This window comes from Lampris incognitus, chromosome 3 (assembly GCF_029633865.1).
Source record: "Lampris incognitus isolate fLamInc1 chromosome 3, fLamInc1.hap2, whole genome shotgun sequence".
Lineage (NCBI taxonomy): Eukaryota > Metazoa > Chordata > Actinopteri > Lampriformes > Lampridae > Lampris > Lampris incognitus.
In genome coordinates this window covers 22009297-22026435 of record NC_079213.1, presented here as the reverse complement: position 1 = coordinate 22026435, position 17139 = coordinate 22009297, and the positions used below count along the sequence as shown (strand labels likewise).

Genomic DNA, 17139 nt, shown 5'->3' with positions numbered 1-17139 from the left:
CTCAAAGTTTGCGCCCTGGTCAGAATGTATTCTTTCCGGAAACCCGGAAACACAGAATACATGATCCCAGAGTTTCTTGGCGACCTGCTTCGCTGTCTGATTGGTGCAGGGGAACGCGTGAGCAAGCTTAGTGAAGTGGTCAGTAACCACTAAGACATCGACTGACCGCTGCTTACTGTCCTCAGCGGACCAGAAATCCATACACACAAGCTGCATCGGTGCGGAAGTTTTAATGCTCTCCAGGGGCGCGCAAGCAGCTGGCTCTGGGGTCTTCCCAAACACACATCTCCGACAGCATCTGACATATGCTCTGATATCCCTCTCCATGTCAGGCCAATAAAAACGCTGCCTTGCAAGAGAGAGAGTACGGTCCTGGCCCTGATGACCAGCGTGATCGTGGATGCCAGACAGTGCCTTGTCTTTCAGACTCAGAGGTAAAACATACTGAGACCTCCTCTGCTTGGACACTGGGTCCTTTGTCACCCTGTACAAGACACCATCATTGACTCCCAACTTCTCCCACTGTTTCAACAGCCTGAGGACCTTCTGGTCAGCACCATGCCTCTCACGCCTCGATGGCCGCTTCCGAACAGCGACAAAGGGCAACACCTTGGAGATGCAGGGGTCCTGCTCCTGACTCAACCTGAGCTCCTCGGTGGATAACATTGGCAGTGTATCCTGACCACCCGACAGATGCTGAACGTGCTGGACCAAACTGAGTGCTGTGAATACTGATGCATCAGGCCAGTCACATTTGGCTTGACAAAAAGCCCTGACCTCAGCTGCATCACAAGCAAACCCAGATCGCGCACTACTCAGTGTTTGGGACTGGCAACTGAGTCTGAAAACATCCTGCACAGAGTCCCCCTCAACCCCGTCGGCTTCCTGAACAAGGGCCGGGTAGGGCTCCCTAAGTAGCCTCTGACTGACGGGCTTGGAAAAAGGGTCGCGACTCAATGCATCCGCCACCACGTTTTTCTTCCCTGGCAGGTGTTTGAGATCGAAGGTGTAAGACGCCAACTTAGACACCCAGCGGATCTCACACGCGTCAAGCTTCGGCTTCGTTAGGAGATAAGTCAGCGAATTATTATCTGTCCAAACGGTGAAGCTTTGACCCTTCAGCCAGTGGCTGAACTTTTCACAAACACTCCACTTCAGCGCCATGAACTCCAGTCTATGAGCTGGATACTTCCGCTGTGAGGCACTGAGGGACTTGCTTGCAAAACCAACAGGTCTGGCCTTGGACTCTCCTCGGGGCACTTGAGACAGCACCGCGCCGAGTCCGTCCAAAGACGCATCGACCGACAAAATGAAAGGCACCTCAAAGTCTGGATGGGCAAGCACCACACACTCCAGTAACATCGTCTTCAACAGATCAAATGCTTCCCCACATTCCACCGTCCAGTCTGCGGAGGTAAGCTTACGGAAGCTGCCATGGGGCTTCTTATCCTTAGCCGACCTCCCCCTCCTCTTTTGTCCAGCTGTAAGGGCGAACAGGGGCTTAGCCACGGAGGAGCAGTTCGGGAGGAAATGCTGGTAGTAAAATACCATACCAAGGAAAGATTTGATCCTACGAACAGAAGGCGTGCACCCATCACCTTCCATGAGATCCTGCACTGTCATGTTGGAGATGACCTCTACTTTGGAGGGATCGACAGACACACCTCCGCCATCAACCACGTGGCCCAAAAACCGCACCCGCTTCTGCAGCAGATGACACTTCTTCGGAGCCAGTTTCAAGTTGTTCTCCCTCAACCTCTGAAACACAGTGCGGAGCCTCGACAGAGCCTCAACCTCTGACGGCGCGAAGACAAGAAGATCATCAAGATAGCACAAAAGCTTCGTGAAGTTCAGATCCCCAAAGATCCCAATCATCATTCTCATGAAGGCTGCAGGGCTATTACAAAGGCCCTGTGGCATGCGATTGTATTCATGCAACCCAAGGGGAGTCGTGAAAGCAGTGTACTTCTTGTCATCTTCATGCATTGGGATGTTGAAGAAGCCAGAGGTGAGGTCCATCGTACTAAAGAGGCAGTTACCACCCAGCGCGGCAAGACAGTCCGACTGGTGTGGCAAGGGATGAGCGTCTTTCAAGGTCCGAGCATTCAGCCATCTGAAATCAGTGCAGATCCGAAGCCCGCCATCCTTCTTCCATACCATAACCAGCGGTGAAGCGTATGCGCTCGAGGACTTCCGGATAATCCCTTTCTCCTCCATATCAGTGAGAACCTGTCTCAACTTCTGATAGTGGGCTGGGGGAACCCTCCTGTAGGGCAAGCGAAAGGGGCGCTCATCCACCAGATGGATGCGATGTGTGTATCCTGTGACCTCGCCACAGTCCAGAGAGTCCCTGGAGAAGATGTCATGGTACTCGGTGAGCAGCTGAGTGAGCTGGGACTTGCATGCCTCACTAACCTGACAGGAGCTGAGGTCAATGTCACTGAGTCCGAGCTCTGACAAACTCCTAGCCGGCTGGACAGGGGGACAGGCACTATCTGTGGCGTTGGACTCATGCCTCCCTGCAACTGATTGCAGTCCCTGGAAAACATTAAAGTCCTCAATCGCCAAGCATGGAAACACATCAGCCAACTTGCAGTTCCTTTTCAGTGTGATGGCTTTGTCAGATGGATTGACAACAGTCATGGGTACCCACCTATCACCCCAGAGCGGTGTGACAAGTCGACCTACGAGGACACTGCGTGGCATGGCCTTGGAGTCTGTCGGCTCCACAACAACAGTGCTTCCAGCTGACATAGGCACCTTAGCAGGAAGTCTGCCCCAGACTAAGTGCTCATGCCTCGGTAAGAGTGTCACGGCCTGGGTGAGCTTAACAGTACCTATCTTCTCAGGAACTGCACCACCCCTCCAGCGCTCTACATTCGTGAACATGGACAAGAACTGTTCAACGTCAGGACTAGACGGATGTTCCTGTCTGGACGCGATGTCCCAGTACTCAGTACCACTCTTGAGTACATGGGCCACATGTTTAATGACGTTTGTGCCGACTATCAGATCATCATGCTGACCGGGCACGACCAGAGTGGGTATGACAAAGGAAACACCATAAAGCTGCATGTTGAGGTCATAAAAACCATCAGGCCTAGTCTCCAGACCACCGCAGCCAATCAAGACAATGTTCTCTTCAGGCTGCTGCTTCTCAGGTAAAACACCCCCAGAGCGGAGCTTCTCTACTGCATTTTCACTGATACTGCATGACACAGAGCCAGTATCCAACATGCCATTAAGCTGCACACTCTGGTTGATAAGAACAGGAGCATAGAACAAGTCACTGAAAGCCTGAATCCTCTGTGTCGCCTGAATGACCATACGCGAACCCTGAGGTGCTTTGGCACACTTGTCTTCATACAAGTGAGCCAGGTCGGAGACATCAGTGAGGGATACATCTACATTACCCACACCATCCCTCTCTAGGTGTGGGTTTAGTAGTTTAACGGACGAGACTGACGACCAGCTCTTCCACCAGGCTGAGAACGGAGCTGGTTGGGCGGCTGAGGGTGAGGACAGTCCCTCTTCCAATGACCAGGAGACAAACAGTTTATACATCGGTTCTCCCGGCTGCAGTGGGAAAATGTGGAGTGATCCGGAGACTTACAAACCCTGCACAACCGCTGCGGTGCGTCTGGCACCCGCCCTGCGGCGCTAGCTGGCGGTTGAGTCCGCGTCGGTGTCTGGACCGCAGCGCTAACTGGAACCTGAGTCTGCATTGTGACCAAACGGTCTAGCAAGCTCACCAAACTCCTCATATAGTCATCACCGCCAAAGACAGGTGCGGGAGACGGTGTAGGACACCTTGCACAAAATGGTGTAGATGACGCATGAGCCGGGACGGGAGATGGCACCACCGGCACGGTCGTGTTCAAGTCGGGAGCCACGTCGACTACAGGGACATGAACCTGTGAATGGAACCTACGCTCTACCGCGCCTGCTTCACGTTGTCCACCTGCAGCAACACGGTACTTCCTCTCCAGCATGTGCTCATCAAGCCTCTCTTGGATCTCGCTAGCAGACCATTTCCCTGCGGACTTGAACTTAAAAACATTGGCAAGAGACTGATCTGGACAGTGTTTGATAAACATCATGCTTACCTCATGGCTTGGCTCTTCAATACTACGGCCTTGCCGCTTCAAGCATTCGTCAGCCACCTCCACTGTCTTATTAAGCCTAATCCAATACTCCATAGCGTCCTCACCTGGCTTGGGCAGCGTACTGTAAAAGTCCGCCAGGGGCATGCTCGAGTATGTGAAGTCACTAAAGTGTTGCTTCAGTACATCAAAAATAATGTGGGGGTTCGCTATGTGGTCGACAGATGTGTTGCGCAGCTTTATCCTCACCACGTCCCTTGCTTTCCCCATAAGCTTAGCTAGAATCTCATGTGACTGCTCACTAACTGGAATGGCTCGCTTCCTCAAATACAAAGTCATAAGGCTCTCCCACTCATGAACTGTAAACTTATCAGAGCTGTCGCCCCTGAAAATAGGAGGCTCCCTAGCGTCTGTCTGCATTACTACTCTAACACTAGGCACTGTCTCCGAACACTGTTCAGCAGACCTAGCACTGTCTGTGTGTGTGTTTCTAAGCATTTGTGTTTCCTGCAGCTTAGCAGTGATTGACTCTCCTATCTTCTTTGCTAACCGAGTAATGAGCATGGCTAACTCACCCACTGGCTGCTCGCTGTTACCCAGCACAGCCCCTTCGCTGATACCTGGCCTGGCCCGTTCTACGTAGCGTGTGGAGGTGAACTGAGGAGTGCCAAATGTGGTCGGGTCTCTAGGTCCTGGTGCTCTGGTGTCTGGTTCCCCGCCCTCTAAGAGCTGCCTGAAACTCCTACCTACACCTAGCCGTAAACCCCCACCCACATCTAACTGGTACCCCCTCTCCATAGCACACTGGCGATCCAAAAGATCCTGATCAGCAATGTTACCCCCACCTACGTACGAACCACCCTCTGCCATGTTCCTACCTCTAACACTCAGATAAAATAAAAAATAAAATAAAAAAAGTGAAAAGCTCAATTCATTTAAATAATTGAATCTAGAAATCACTAAGAGATTGAAACAATCACACACAATCAACAAATTCACCAATAGATTAATCACATATGCACATATCCAGTAGTTTAGATCAATAGATTATTCACACGAGTCCTTCAATCACATCAACATTAACCTTTTTTTCCTTTTTTTCCGTGTGTTTTTCTTCCTTCAGTATATACAAATGTCCTGTTCACAAGCCCAGTCCATGGTAACCACAGCTATGACTGTCCAGTGTCCACACAGCTCAACTCCAGTCCACTGTAACATGAGTGTACAGTCTGTAGAAATACCTGAGGACGTCTGGGGCTTGATGACGACAGCAGCCTCCCGCGGCGAGCAACTGATGTCACTCTCAGAATCCAGGAGGGTCACGGCACCAATGTAACGGGGGCAGTCCTATGCTGTTCTATGCTGGTCAGCCTGCTGCATGCCCGTCACTCTCATCATTAGCTCTGCGTTGTGTTCTAGTTGGGTGGGGCCCCAGGTGTTGTGGGGGGCCCTCAGTCTCTCATCATCATCATCATCATCATGATCAAGGAAGGAGCGGGGACACACAGGACTCTATTTGGCCCACCTTGCCATTTATTTTGGTTTCAAACCCTTCGACAACCGTCCAGTCCTCCAGCGGGAGCGGTGTTTCTTACGGACGTGGGGGTCGAAGTTCAACCACTGCCCGGACTCCACTCGTGTGCGTTAGAAGTAGAAACCGTCCACGGGACTCCGATGTAAGAAAGGATAAACAAGTATTTTATCCCACAGCTTGCAGTATTTTCTTACAGGGATACTCAAGGTTACGTTCTCCTCAACCAGCAAAACTGTCCCACGGTAAGAAACACGTGTGGCTCGGCTCGATTGCTGCTTGAGACTCCTCCCACAAAACAAAAATGGCCTCTCCCGCGTTCCCTCTTCCGTGTACCCACAAGACCTCTCTCTTAAAGCGACAGTACAGGTACATGACGGTCGTTATAAAACATACATTAAAGTAAATAATGACATAAAATAAAATGTAGTAAACACAAATAACAGCACACAGACAGGATTTGGTGATATTTCATACTCAACCAAAATAAAATAAAAGCATTAATTTTAACCTGGTTACACCAGGCTACTAGTTTGTGAAGAGTTTTAAATAATCTCGAAGTCTTTTTCTTTATTCAAACTGTGCAACTTTGATTATTGTTTAAAAACCAAATGTAAAAGGTTTCTGTACTTACATCGTCTCACTGTGCAACTTGTCTCAGTGTCTAGATATGGCCTCTGGCAGCAGTCTCCTGTCTCATGATCACCTCCTGTGTTCTGTCTGTCTGGATGTGCTCGCTGATCCAGTCTCCATACCATGCGGGCACAACTTCTGTAAATCCTGTATCACACAGTACTGGGACTGTAATGTAGAGTGTCGGTGTCCCCTGTGTAACAAGCTTTTCACAAACAGACCTGAAGTGCCAGTCAACACTCTGCTTCGTGACATGACTGTTCAGTTCAGACAGTCTATTAGAGTGAAAGCCAGCAGATGCCCTGACCAACTATGTGCCAAACCGGGAGAAGTTCCCTGTGACGTCTGCACTGGGACCAAGATCAAGGCCCTCAAGTCCTGTCTGGTGTGTCTGGCCTCGTACTGTGAGACTCACCTGGACCTGCATCAGAAAGTCACAGGTCTAAAAAGACATCGGCTGATCGACCCTGTGAAGAATTTGGAAGACAGGATATGCAAGAAGCACGAAAAACCCCTGGATCTGTTCTGTAGGAATGAACAGGTGTGTGTGTGTCAGTTCTGTACTGAGTCAGACCACAGATTACATCCTGTGGTTCCTCTGAAGGAGGAATGTGAAGGAAAGCAGCAGCAGCTGGGTAAGAATAAGGCTGAAGCTCAGCAGATGATTCAACAGAGACACCTGAAGATTCAGGTGATCAAACGGTCAGTAGAAATCAGCAAAGAAGATGCAGACAGAGAAATAGCCCACAGTATTCAGGTCTTCACTGCTCTAGCGAGCTCCATTGAGAGAAACCAGGGTGACCTCATTGACATGATTCAAGAGAAACAGAAAACAACAGAGATACAGGCTGAAGGCTTCATTGAAGAGTTGGAAGAGGAAATCAGGGAGCTGAAGAAGAGGAGCACAGAGTTGGAGAAGCTCTCACAAATCAAAGACCACCTCCACCTCCTCCAGAGCTTCTCATCCCTCAGCACGCCTCCACACACCAAGAACTGGACAGAGGTCAGTGTCCATCAGCCATCTTATGTGGGGACTGTGAGGACAGCTGTAGAGAAGCTGGAGGAGACAGTCAGTAAAGAGATAGAGAAGCTGTGTGAGACTGAGCTGAAGAGGGTTCAGCAGTATGAAGTAGATGTGACTCTATATCCTGATACAGCAAATATCTATCTCAACCTGTCTGAGGATGGAAAACAAGTATATCATGCAGACAGTATGAAGAATCTCCCAGACAACCCAGAGAGAATCTCTCCTTGTCTCGGTGTCTTAGGAAAGCAAAACTTCTCATCAGGAAGATTTTATTTTGAGGTTGTGGTGAAAGAGAAGACTATGTGGGATTTAGGAGTGGTAACAGAGTCTGTCAACAGGAAGGGAAAACTCATTTTGTGCCCTAAGAATGGACTCTGGACAATATGGTTGAGGAATGGAAATGAGTATAAGGCTCTTGCTGGCCCAGGTGTCCTTCTCTCTCAGAGAGAGAAGCTCCCAAAGGTGGGGGTGTTTGTGGATTATGAGGAGGGTCTGGTCTCCTTCTATGATGTAGATGCTGGTAGTCATATCTACTCCTTCACTGGTTGCACCTTCACTGAAAGACTCTACCCATATTTAAGTCCCTGTAATAATGATGGTGGTAAAAACGTTGCTCCTCTCATCATCTCTCCTGTCAAGAAAGTCTGATGAACACACAGGCTCAACATGTTGTCTGTATGTTTGTGTGTATCTTGGGTAAGGAAGGATTTTCTTTTTTATGTTACAGAGACCAGGGTTCATATTTACTCTATAGTGGCTGCCTCTTCAGTGAGACACTCACCATACTTTGGTCCTCCAACTCAATATTATGGTAAAACTGTTACACTGGTAAAACTCCACCAGTCTTATAATGTCTCCTTTCTGTCATATAAAAAGACATGCATTTTCGGGTTAATATTCCTGTCTGTGCCCCTGACGAAGGGAGTAGGAGGAAATAACTGGAGTTGGTCCCCGGGTGCTGCACGGCGGCTGCCCACTGCTCCTAGCTACACAGCTAGAATGGGTTAAATGCTGAACAAATTTCACTGTATGTATGTACAAATGACAAAGTGTATTCTATTCTAATAAACAACATTTAAGTAGTATTTCTAGGTTACTTCAATACATTTTTTTCCAAACTTTTTATTTGTGTCTGTCAACATTGTAAACAGTACTTTCTCCAATTGTTTCAAGATGTTTTTTAAACATACATAAAAGAATGAAAATGGCATATAAATATTGTGTATATGGCAAAAACAGTGGTTACAAACTTATATACACACACACACATATATATATATATATATATATATATATATATATAATTGTGTGTAGTAAAAGAACCCCCCCCCCAAAAAAAACTAACCAAAAATAGAAATACAGTCTTCATGGTAAATTGCAACATAAGTACTGTTAGTGCTACAGATTAGTCTTGAGTAATCAAAAGAGCAAAATTACAAGGAAACATAATAACCAACAGCCAGCTTCACTGAGGTACACTGTGGAACTGCAATGTCGCCATCTGGTGGAAGAGGGTTGCCATATTTTGAAAAAATTAGACGTAGACCCACGTAGAGTGTATTTGATCTTTTCTAATTTACTAAAATGAAGAACATCTCTTATCCAAGCCTCGGGGGATGGAGGAGAGCATGACTTCGAACGAAGCAATATCAGTCTTCTAGCCAATAGGGCCAAGAAGGCCACAAGTTGCTTTAATGTTTGGCATGACTACTGTATCCGGTATTACCCCAAAGAGTGTCGTTGATGCAACTGGATCAAAGGACATCTGAAGTACCCCCCGATAACGTTTCAAAAATATTGGACAAATCGTTATAATAAGATAAGTTTTGTTTGAAAATATTTTCATAAATCTAAGGGGTATGGTGGTGTTTTTTTAAAAAAAAATTATTATAGACGTCATTCTGTCACAGCCTCTCGCCCTTGACATCAAAGCGTTCGCCCCTGACACCTGCTGACCCCCCCCTGTCACAGCCTCTCTCCCTTGACTTCAAAGCAATCAGCCTCTCGCCCTTGACATCAAAGCGTTCGCCCCTGACACCAGCTGGCCATCAAAGCAGTCAGCCGCTCTCCCTTGACATCAACGCGATCATCACCCTTAAAAAGCCTCCACTGTGGTCCATTCTTCGCTGGAACGTCGCCTTTCATGGACTTCTGCCGGCCTGCCTGCCTACCTGCCACTGAGCCGACTCCTGCTCTACCCCTGAGATCGGTTACTTCAATAAAGACTTGATTCTTCCCTTACCTGGTTGTCCCGTCTGCTTTTGGGTTCTTTCCTGATACGTGACAGTACGTTCCAGCCACTATGGACCCAGCAGACCATTCCACCACAGACCTGGCCACGGTCTGCCAGGCTGTAGCCAACCAGGAATCGGTCCTCGGCCAGCACAGCCAGGTGCTACAGGAGATGGCTGACACCCTCCGTGAGCTCGGCTCAAAGATCTCCGGAATCCAGACCCAACTTGGTGCCTCTGCTAGCCCGGGACCCGCCCCTCCAGCTCCGCCACCCCCAGCGCCATCAACTTCGGCTAAGGACCCATGGGTTGCCCCACCCGATAAGTATGATGGAGATTTTGGACTTTGTCGCCCTTTTTTGATGCAGTGTGAGATTGTGTTTAACCAGCAGCCCCAGTCATATTCCACGGATGGAGCCAAAGTCGCTTACATCATGGGTCTTCTCCGGGGAAGCGCCCTGGATTGGGCTACAGCGGTGTGGGAGATGCGGGCCTCCACTTCCTCATCCTACGCTGAGTTCACCACTGCTTTTCGCCAGGTTTTTCGATCATCCCGTGCGGGGAAAGGATGCGTCAAAAAGACTTATCTCTCTTCGCCAGGGTTCCCGCAGCGTCGCTGACTACTCAGTTGAGTTCCGTACGCTATCAGCGGAGAGCGGATGGAACAACGAGTCCCTCCAGGCCGGCTTTTCCAACGGTCTCGGCGAATCCATAAAGGACGAATTGGTTTCCTACCCCGAGCCTGGAGGGTTGGAGGAATTGGTTACCCTGGCCATTCGTGTGGACAACCGTCTCCGGGAGCGGAGGCGAGAGAGGACGCGCCGCTTTCCTGGTCACAACCACTTACCACGGGCCACACCTCCAAACTCTGGGGGCCGAGCTCGCTCGCCTGACGCTGACGTCCTCCGAGAAAGCCCGAGGCGTGACTCTTCCCCAGCTTCGGAGCCAATGCAACTCGGCCGCTTCCGGCTCAACCCGGAGGAGCGTCAACGCCGCATCACCGAGAACAGCTGCTTGTATTGTGGTCAGCCTGGTCACTTTCTCGCCTCCTGCCCTCACCGTCCGTCAAACTAGCAGGCTCACGAGGGAGGAGGAGGATCCTCGTGAGCCCAACTGTCTGCCCTCTGTCTCCTCGTCCACGTACCCAGTTGCAAGCTACTATCAGTTTTAAAGGTCAGTTCACTAAATTTTTGGCTTTAATTGACTCTGGAGCTGATGAAAGCTTTTTGGATGCAAGTGTTGTGAAGCAGTTAGGTCTTGCCACTGTGAGTCTGGACCAGCCTCTTGAAGCTAATGCCCTGGATGGACGTCTCCTGGCCCGGATAACCTCTAAGACCGAGCCTGTGCGCCTCCTGTTGTCGGGAAACCATCAAGAGGAGTTAAGTTTTTTTGTTATCAGTTCTCCATTTGCTCCCATTATACTTGGTCATCCTTGACTGGTTAAGCATAGTCCCTATATTGATTGGTCATTGGCCAGAATTTTAAGTTGGAGTCCCGTCTGTCATGCCATATGCCTCCAGTCTGCTCTGCCTCAGTCTGTCCCCTGTCGGGTGTCAAGCCCTGGCTCCAGGAATGCCAAGCCCGATGCTCTGTCTCGTGTGCATGGGAAGGAGTCTGAGCCCAAGCTCCAACCTGACACCATCGTTCCCTCTACCTGTGTGGTTGCGGCTGCGGCTGCGGCTGTCACGTGGAACATTGAAAGGGAGGTCATGGCAGCACAACAGACTCAGCCTGACCCAGGTAACGGTCCCCCTGGGCGCTTGTTTGTTCCAGATGCTGTTAGATCTAGCGTGTTGCAGTGGGCTCACTCTTCCAAACTTACCTGCCATCCTGGAGTAACCCGTACCCTAGCCTTCCTCCACAGGCGGTTCTGGTGGCCTTCCATGACGGAGGATACTGGGTCTTTTGTTTCTGCCTGTCCTGTTTGTGCCCAGAATAAGCCCTCCACTCGGGCCAGTGCCGGTCTGCTGCGCCCCCTGCCTGTTCCACACCGTCCCTGGTCGCATCTGTCCTTGGATTTTGTCTCTGGTCTGCCCGCCTCCGACGGTAACACCGTTGTACTGACTGTTGTTGATCGCTTCAGTAAATTTGTTCACTTTTTGCCCTTGGCTAAACTGCCTTCGGCCCGAGAGACTGCGGATCTGCTGGTCAGGGAGGTTTTCCGGGTCCACGGTCTTCCCCGTGATATCGTGTCTGACCGTGGCCCCCAGTTCACTTCTGCTGTCTGGAAGGCTTTCTGCTCTACCATCGGTGCCACCGTCAGCCTGTCATCGGGGTTCCATCCTCAGACCAACGGCCAGGCCTAGAGGACCAACCAGGCATTGGAGACGGTTCTCCGCTGTCTGGTGTCTGCCAACCCATCCTCTTGGTCCTCACAACTTCCCTGGGTAGAATATGCCCATAACACCCTGCCATCGTCTGCTACTGGGTTGTCCCCTTTTCAGTGCCTTTACGGCTATCAGCCTCCCCTTTTTCCTTCTCAAGAGGTAGACATTCCGGTTCCGTCTGTCCAGGCCCATGTCCGTCGGTGCCGTCGGACCTGGCGGCGAGCCCGTGCTGCACTGCTCAGGACCTCCGGCCGTTACCAGCGCTTGGCGGATCGTCATCGCACCCCTGCTCCGGACTACTCCCCCGGTGACCAGGTATGGCTCTCTACCAAGGATCTACCCTTGAAATCGGATGCTAAGAAACTGTCCCCCATGTATATTGGTCCCTTTCCCATTGTCAAAAGTCATTAACCCCTCTGTGGTCCGTCTGAAGCTGCCCCGCACTCTCCGGGTTCACCCTTCCTTCCATGTGTCCTGCCTCAAACCTGTCTCTACCAGCCCTCTAGTTCCTCCGGTCCCCCCGCCCCCACCTCCTCGTGTGATCAATGATCATCCGGCTTACACCGTTCGTCGTCTCCTGGACTCTCGTCGCCGCGGTCGCGGCCTGCAGTATCTCGTGGACTGGGAGGGATATGGCCCGGAGGAGAGGTGTTGGGTCCCTCGTCGCCTGGTCCTGGACGCGAACCTCATCCGGGACTTACACAGGACGCACCCTGACGGGTCTGGTAGGTCGCCCGGTGGCGCCCCTCGGAGGGGGGGTACTGTCACAGCCTCTCGCCTTTGACATCAAAGCGTTCGCTGTCACAGCCTCTCGCCCTTGACATCAAAGCGTTCGCCCCTGACACCTGCTGACCCCCCCCCTGTCACAGCCTCTCTCCCTTGACTTCAAAGCAATCAGCCTCTCGCCCTTGACATCAAAGCGTTCGCCCCTGACACCAGCTGGCCATCAAAGCAGTCAGCCGCTCTCCCTTGACATCAACGCGATCATCACCCTTAAAAAGCCTCCACTGTGGTCCAGTCTTCGCTGGAACGTCGCCTTTCATGGACTTCTGCCTGCCTGCCTGCCTACCTGCCACTGAGCCGACTCCTGCTCTACCCCTGAGATCGGTTACTTCAATAAAGACTTGATTCTTCCCTTACCTGGTTGTCCCGTCTGCTTTTGGGTTCTTTCCTGATACGTGACACATTCTAGTTTTGAGATGTTTTGACAAAACAACAGAAACTGTGAAATTACATGTCCTATACAGCCATATAGTAAATTCTTAGGATATTATGTAAACCTGAATAAAAATCCGATTCACTGTTTAAAAAAACTTACCAAATTTTTTTTAAATAGAATCTAGAGCGAATCAATTCTGATGGAATGATATCCTTGGGAAATGAACGCATCTGTAGTCAACAGCGCTGGTAACCTTTCCTGTAGCTCTCTAAATGCCCTACAGAGGACGCTCCTACATCGCTGCTGAGCCTTCGCTCCTCGTGAGACGATGTAGCGCTGGCTCATGGTTTTAGGAGTTAAGAGGAAGACCACTGCATAGAAACGTTTCATACAAACACTTTAGTATTTCTAAGTTCATTAAGATTTGTTAATTAGTTTGGATAAACAATTTAAGTGCGTGAATTTCAGCGGAGTCCTTGTTGGTGGGTTTATTTTCATTTTGTCTTTTGACTTCGAGTTTGTCTTTTTTTCTGTTTTTGAGTCTCATTTAAATGAAACCATTTTGAGATAAAGTCAATTACTTGAAAAGGATATTATGTTTTAATTCAGCTCAGGTTGGACAGTTTTAGAGACAAAGCAAGAGAGGCAAGATTGAGATGGTTTGGACATGTGCGGAGGAGAGATGCTGGGTATATTGGGAGAAGGATGCTGAATATGGAGCTGCCAGGGAAGAGGAAAAGAAGAAGGCCAAATTATCAAGGAGGAAGTGAGGGCAGCTATGAAGAGGATGAAGAGTGGAAAGGCGGTTGGTCAGTGATATACCTGTGGAGGCATGGAGATGTTTAGGAGAGATGGCAGTGGAGTTTTTAACCAGATTGTTTAACACAATCTTGGAAAGTGACAGGATGCCTGAGGAGAGGAGAAGAACCACACTGGTACCAATTTTTAAGAATAAGGGCGATGTGCAGAACTGTAGCAAACACAGAGGTATAAAGTTGATCAGCCACAGCATGAAGATATGGCAAAGAGTAACAGAAGCTAGGTTAAGAGGAGAGGTGATGATCAGCGAGCAGCAGTATGGTTTCATGCCACGAAAGAGCACCACAGATGCAATGTTTGCTTTGAGAGTGTTGATGGAGAAGTATAGAGAAGGCCAGAAGGAGTTACATTGTGTCTTTGTGGATTTACAGAAAACTTATGACAGGGTGCCGAGAGAGGAGGTGTGGTATTGTATGAGGAAGTCAGGAGTTGCAGAGAAGTATGTAGGAGTGGTGCAGGATACGTATGAGGGAAGTGTGACAGTGGTGAAGTGTGCAGTTGGAATGACAGATGGGTTCAAGGTGGAGGTGGGATTACACCAAGGATCGGCTCTGAGCCCTTTCTTGTTTGCAGCGGTGATGGACAGGTTGATGAACAAGATCAGGCAGGAGTCTCTGTGGACTATGATGTTTGCAGATGACATTGTGATCTGTAGTGAGAGTAGGTTGCAGATTGAGGAGAGCCTGGAGAGGTGGAGGTATGCACTGGAGAGAAGAGGAATGAAAGTCAGACGGAATACCTATGAGTGATGAGAGGGAGGACAGCGGAATGGTGAGGATGAAAGGAATGGAGGTGACGAAGGCATGTGAGTTTAAATACTTGGAGTCAACTGTCCAAAGTAACGGGGAGTGTGGAAGAGAGTGCAGGCAGGGTGGAATGGGTGGAGAAGAGTGTCAGGAGTGATTTGCGACAGAAGGGTATGGATGGTTTTGAGACAAAGCAAGAGAGGCAAGATTGAGATGGCTTGGACGTGTGGAGGAGAGATGCTGGGTATATTGGGAGAAGGATGCTGAATATGGAGCTGCCAGGGAAGAGGAAAAGAGGATGGCCAAAGAGGAGGTTTATGGATGTGGTGAGAGAGAGAGACAGGACATGCAGGTGACTGGTGGGACAGAGGAAGATGCAGAGGACAGGAAGAGATGGAAATGGATGATCCGCTGTGGCGCCCCCTAACGGGAGCAGCCGAAAGTAGTATATATACATATATATATAGCAGTCTTTTTTTGTTTTGTTTTTTTCAGAAACCATCAGTGGTGTTGATGAAAGTGCTCAACAAACGAGGAGCAGAATATTAAGATAGATGTTGGGGGGAAGTTGTTGCATTAAAAATGACTTAATTGACTGAATGACACTTAACGGCAACAGTCATAAGCATTCACAAAGACTCCTTCATGTTCATGACAGGACTCACAGGAATATCAGCAAAATTTTTATCAAGTTATTCAGTGTGAATGTATGGCAGTCCATGGCAACAATACGGCCACGATTTTGGCATTTTGTAAGGTTTCAGCTTTTGCTGTAGACTCCATCCATTATTTGAACCGCTTATCCTGCTCTCAGGGTCACGGGGATGCTGCAGCCTATTCCAGCAGTCATTGGGCGGCAGGCGGCGAGACACCCTGGACAAGCCGCCAGGCCATCACAGAGCCCACACACCCACACCCACACCCACACCCACACACATTCATTCCTAGGGACAATTTAGTACGGCTGATTCACCTGACCTACATGTCTTTGGACTGTGGGAGGAAACCGGAGCACCCAGAGGAAACCCCCGCAGACACGGGGAGAACATGCAAACTCCACACAGAGGACGACCCGGGATGACCCACCAAGGTTGGACTACCCCGGGGCTCAAACCCAGGACCTTCTTGCTGTGAGGCCACCACGCTAACCACTGCGCCCCTTTAGACTGTCTGTGGGAAATAATTTATGAGCTCCGAAACCTCTTGGACAAACCTGAAACGATGCAGGAACAGTCTCTAATGACACTCATCAGCACTCATCAGCTGCCAAGTTGGCAAGTTGGGGAGTTAGGATTGGGCCAAAATGAGGACCAGTCAAAGTCTTGTCATCGCCACAAAAAGTTCTCATGTTTTATGTCCAGAGCTTACAAAGGTCCTCACAAGCATACTAATACCATAACATGCACACACACGTGCACGCTCGCACACACACACACACACACGTGGTTAATGATTTGGTCAGTCATGCGCTGGTCTGGGCAGGGGTGACCTCTCTTTCTGGTTGTGAGACCGTGTGGCGGAGTGGAGAGGACAGGCATTTGGCTGGCCTAGTGGTATTCATCAGTCATTAATGTTGAAATGATGGTGTCCCAAAGACACAGCAGGCTACCACAGCAGTAGCTCTAACTGCTAGATGCTGTCATCACACAGCATAATGACCAACCCAGCATCATTGTTTTTCTCTCTCTCTTTAGTTTCTCCGTTTGTCTCTATCTCGCCCTCTGTCATCCACTCAGAAAGACACAGCCACTCAGTGTCGATTAGAAACTGGAACTAGGTCAACATAAACATCAAATGCTAAGTCAGGGCACAAGTTAGCTCACTTTTTTTTTCTTGTAATTGGATCTTCACCTCAAGCATCCTCCTGTCAAGATGCTTGACAATTGGCCGGAGCCTGCTTTTGACCATCCTGGCATAGGACGACTTCTACGTCTACAGTCTTCGCTTATTCCTCCTTCCTCTTAACACAGATCTGGTGTCTGCCTGCCCTTCAAGCAAACACTTCCAGTCTAACACGGTGAGATTACAGAACCGATCCAGTACGGGGCTTGAAACCATTTCATTTCTGTAAGGGTCAATGGCTGTCCCCCCCCACCCCAAAAAATACTACGAGCTTTTTAAAAATTTTTTACCCCTTTTTCTCCCAAGTTGTATCCGGCCAATTATCCCACTCGTCCGAGCCGTCCCAGTCACTGCTCTACCCCCTCTGCTGATCCGGGGAGGGCTGCAGACTACCACATGCCTCCTCCGATACATGTGGAGTCGCCAGCCGCTTCTTTTCACCTGACAGTGAGGAGTTTCACCAGGGGGATGTAGCGCGTGGGAGGATCACACTATTCCCCCTTGTCCCCCCCCCCCCCGAACAGGCGCCCTGACTGACCACTAGAGGAGGTGCTAGTGCAGCGACCAGGACACACACCCACATCTGGCTTCCCACCCGCAGACACGGCCAATTGTGTGTAGGGACGCCTGACCAAACCGGGGGTGACACGGGGATTCGAACCAGCAATCTCTGTGTCGGTGGGCAATGGAATAGACTGCCACGTCACCTGGACGCCCCTAT

General features: G+C 49.8%; 1 protein-coding gene across 2 annotated transcripts; it reads left to right on the top strand.

Annotated features, from left to right (window-relative positions):
• Positions 1–6301: 6301 nt before the first annotated feature.
• On the top strand, positions 6302–8373 carry LOC130109622 (zinc-binding protein A33-like). 2 transcript variants are annotated; one of them, XM_056276600.1, is made up of 2 exons: positions 6305–6990; positions 7117–8373. In XM_056276600.1, exons 1-2 carry the CDS (start codon positions 6305–6307, stop codon positions 7940–7942), a joined length of 1512 nt encoding a protein of 503 aa, XP_056132575.1. In that variant the 3' UTR covers positions 7943–8373. The 2 variants fall into 2 exon arrangements, with proteins under 2 accessions (XP_056132576.1, XP_056132575.1); XM_056276601.1 differs by having other exon boundaries at positions 6302–8373.
• The last annotated feature ends 8766 nt before the right edge of the window (positions 8374–17139 follow it).

Bases quoted from the DNA above. Each gene is read 5' to 3' on its own strand.
- LOC130109622 (XM_056276601.1), top strand. From the start codon at position 6,305: ATGGCCTCTGGCAGCAGTCTCCTGTCTCATGATCACCTCCTGTGTTCT.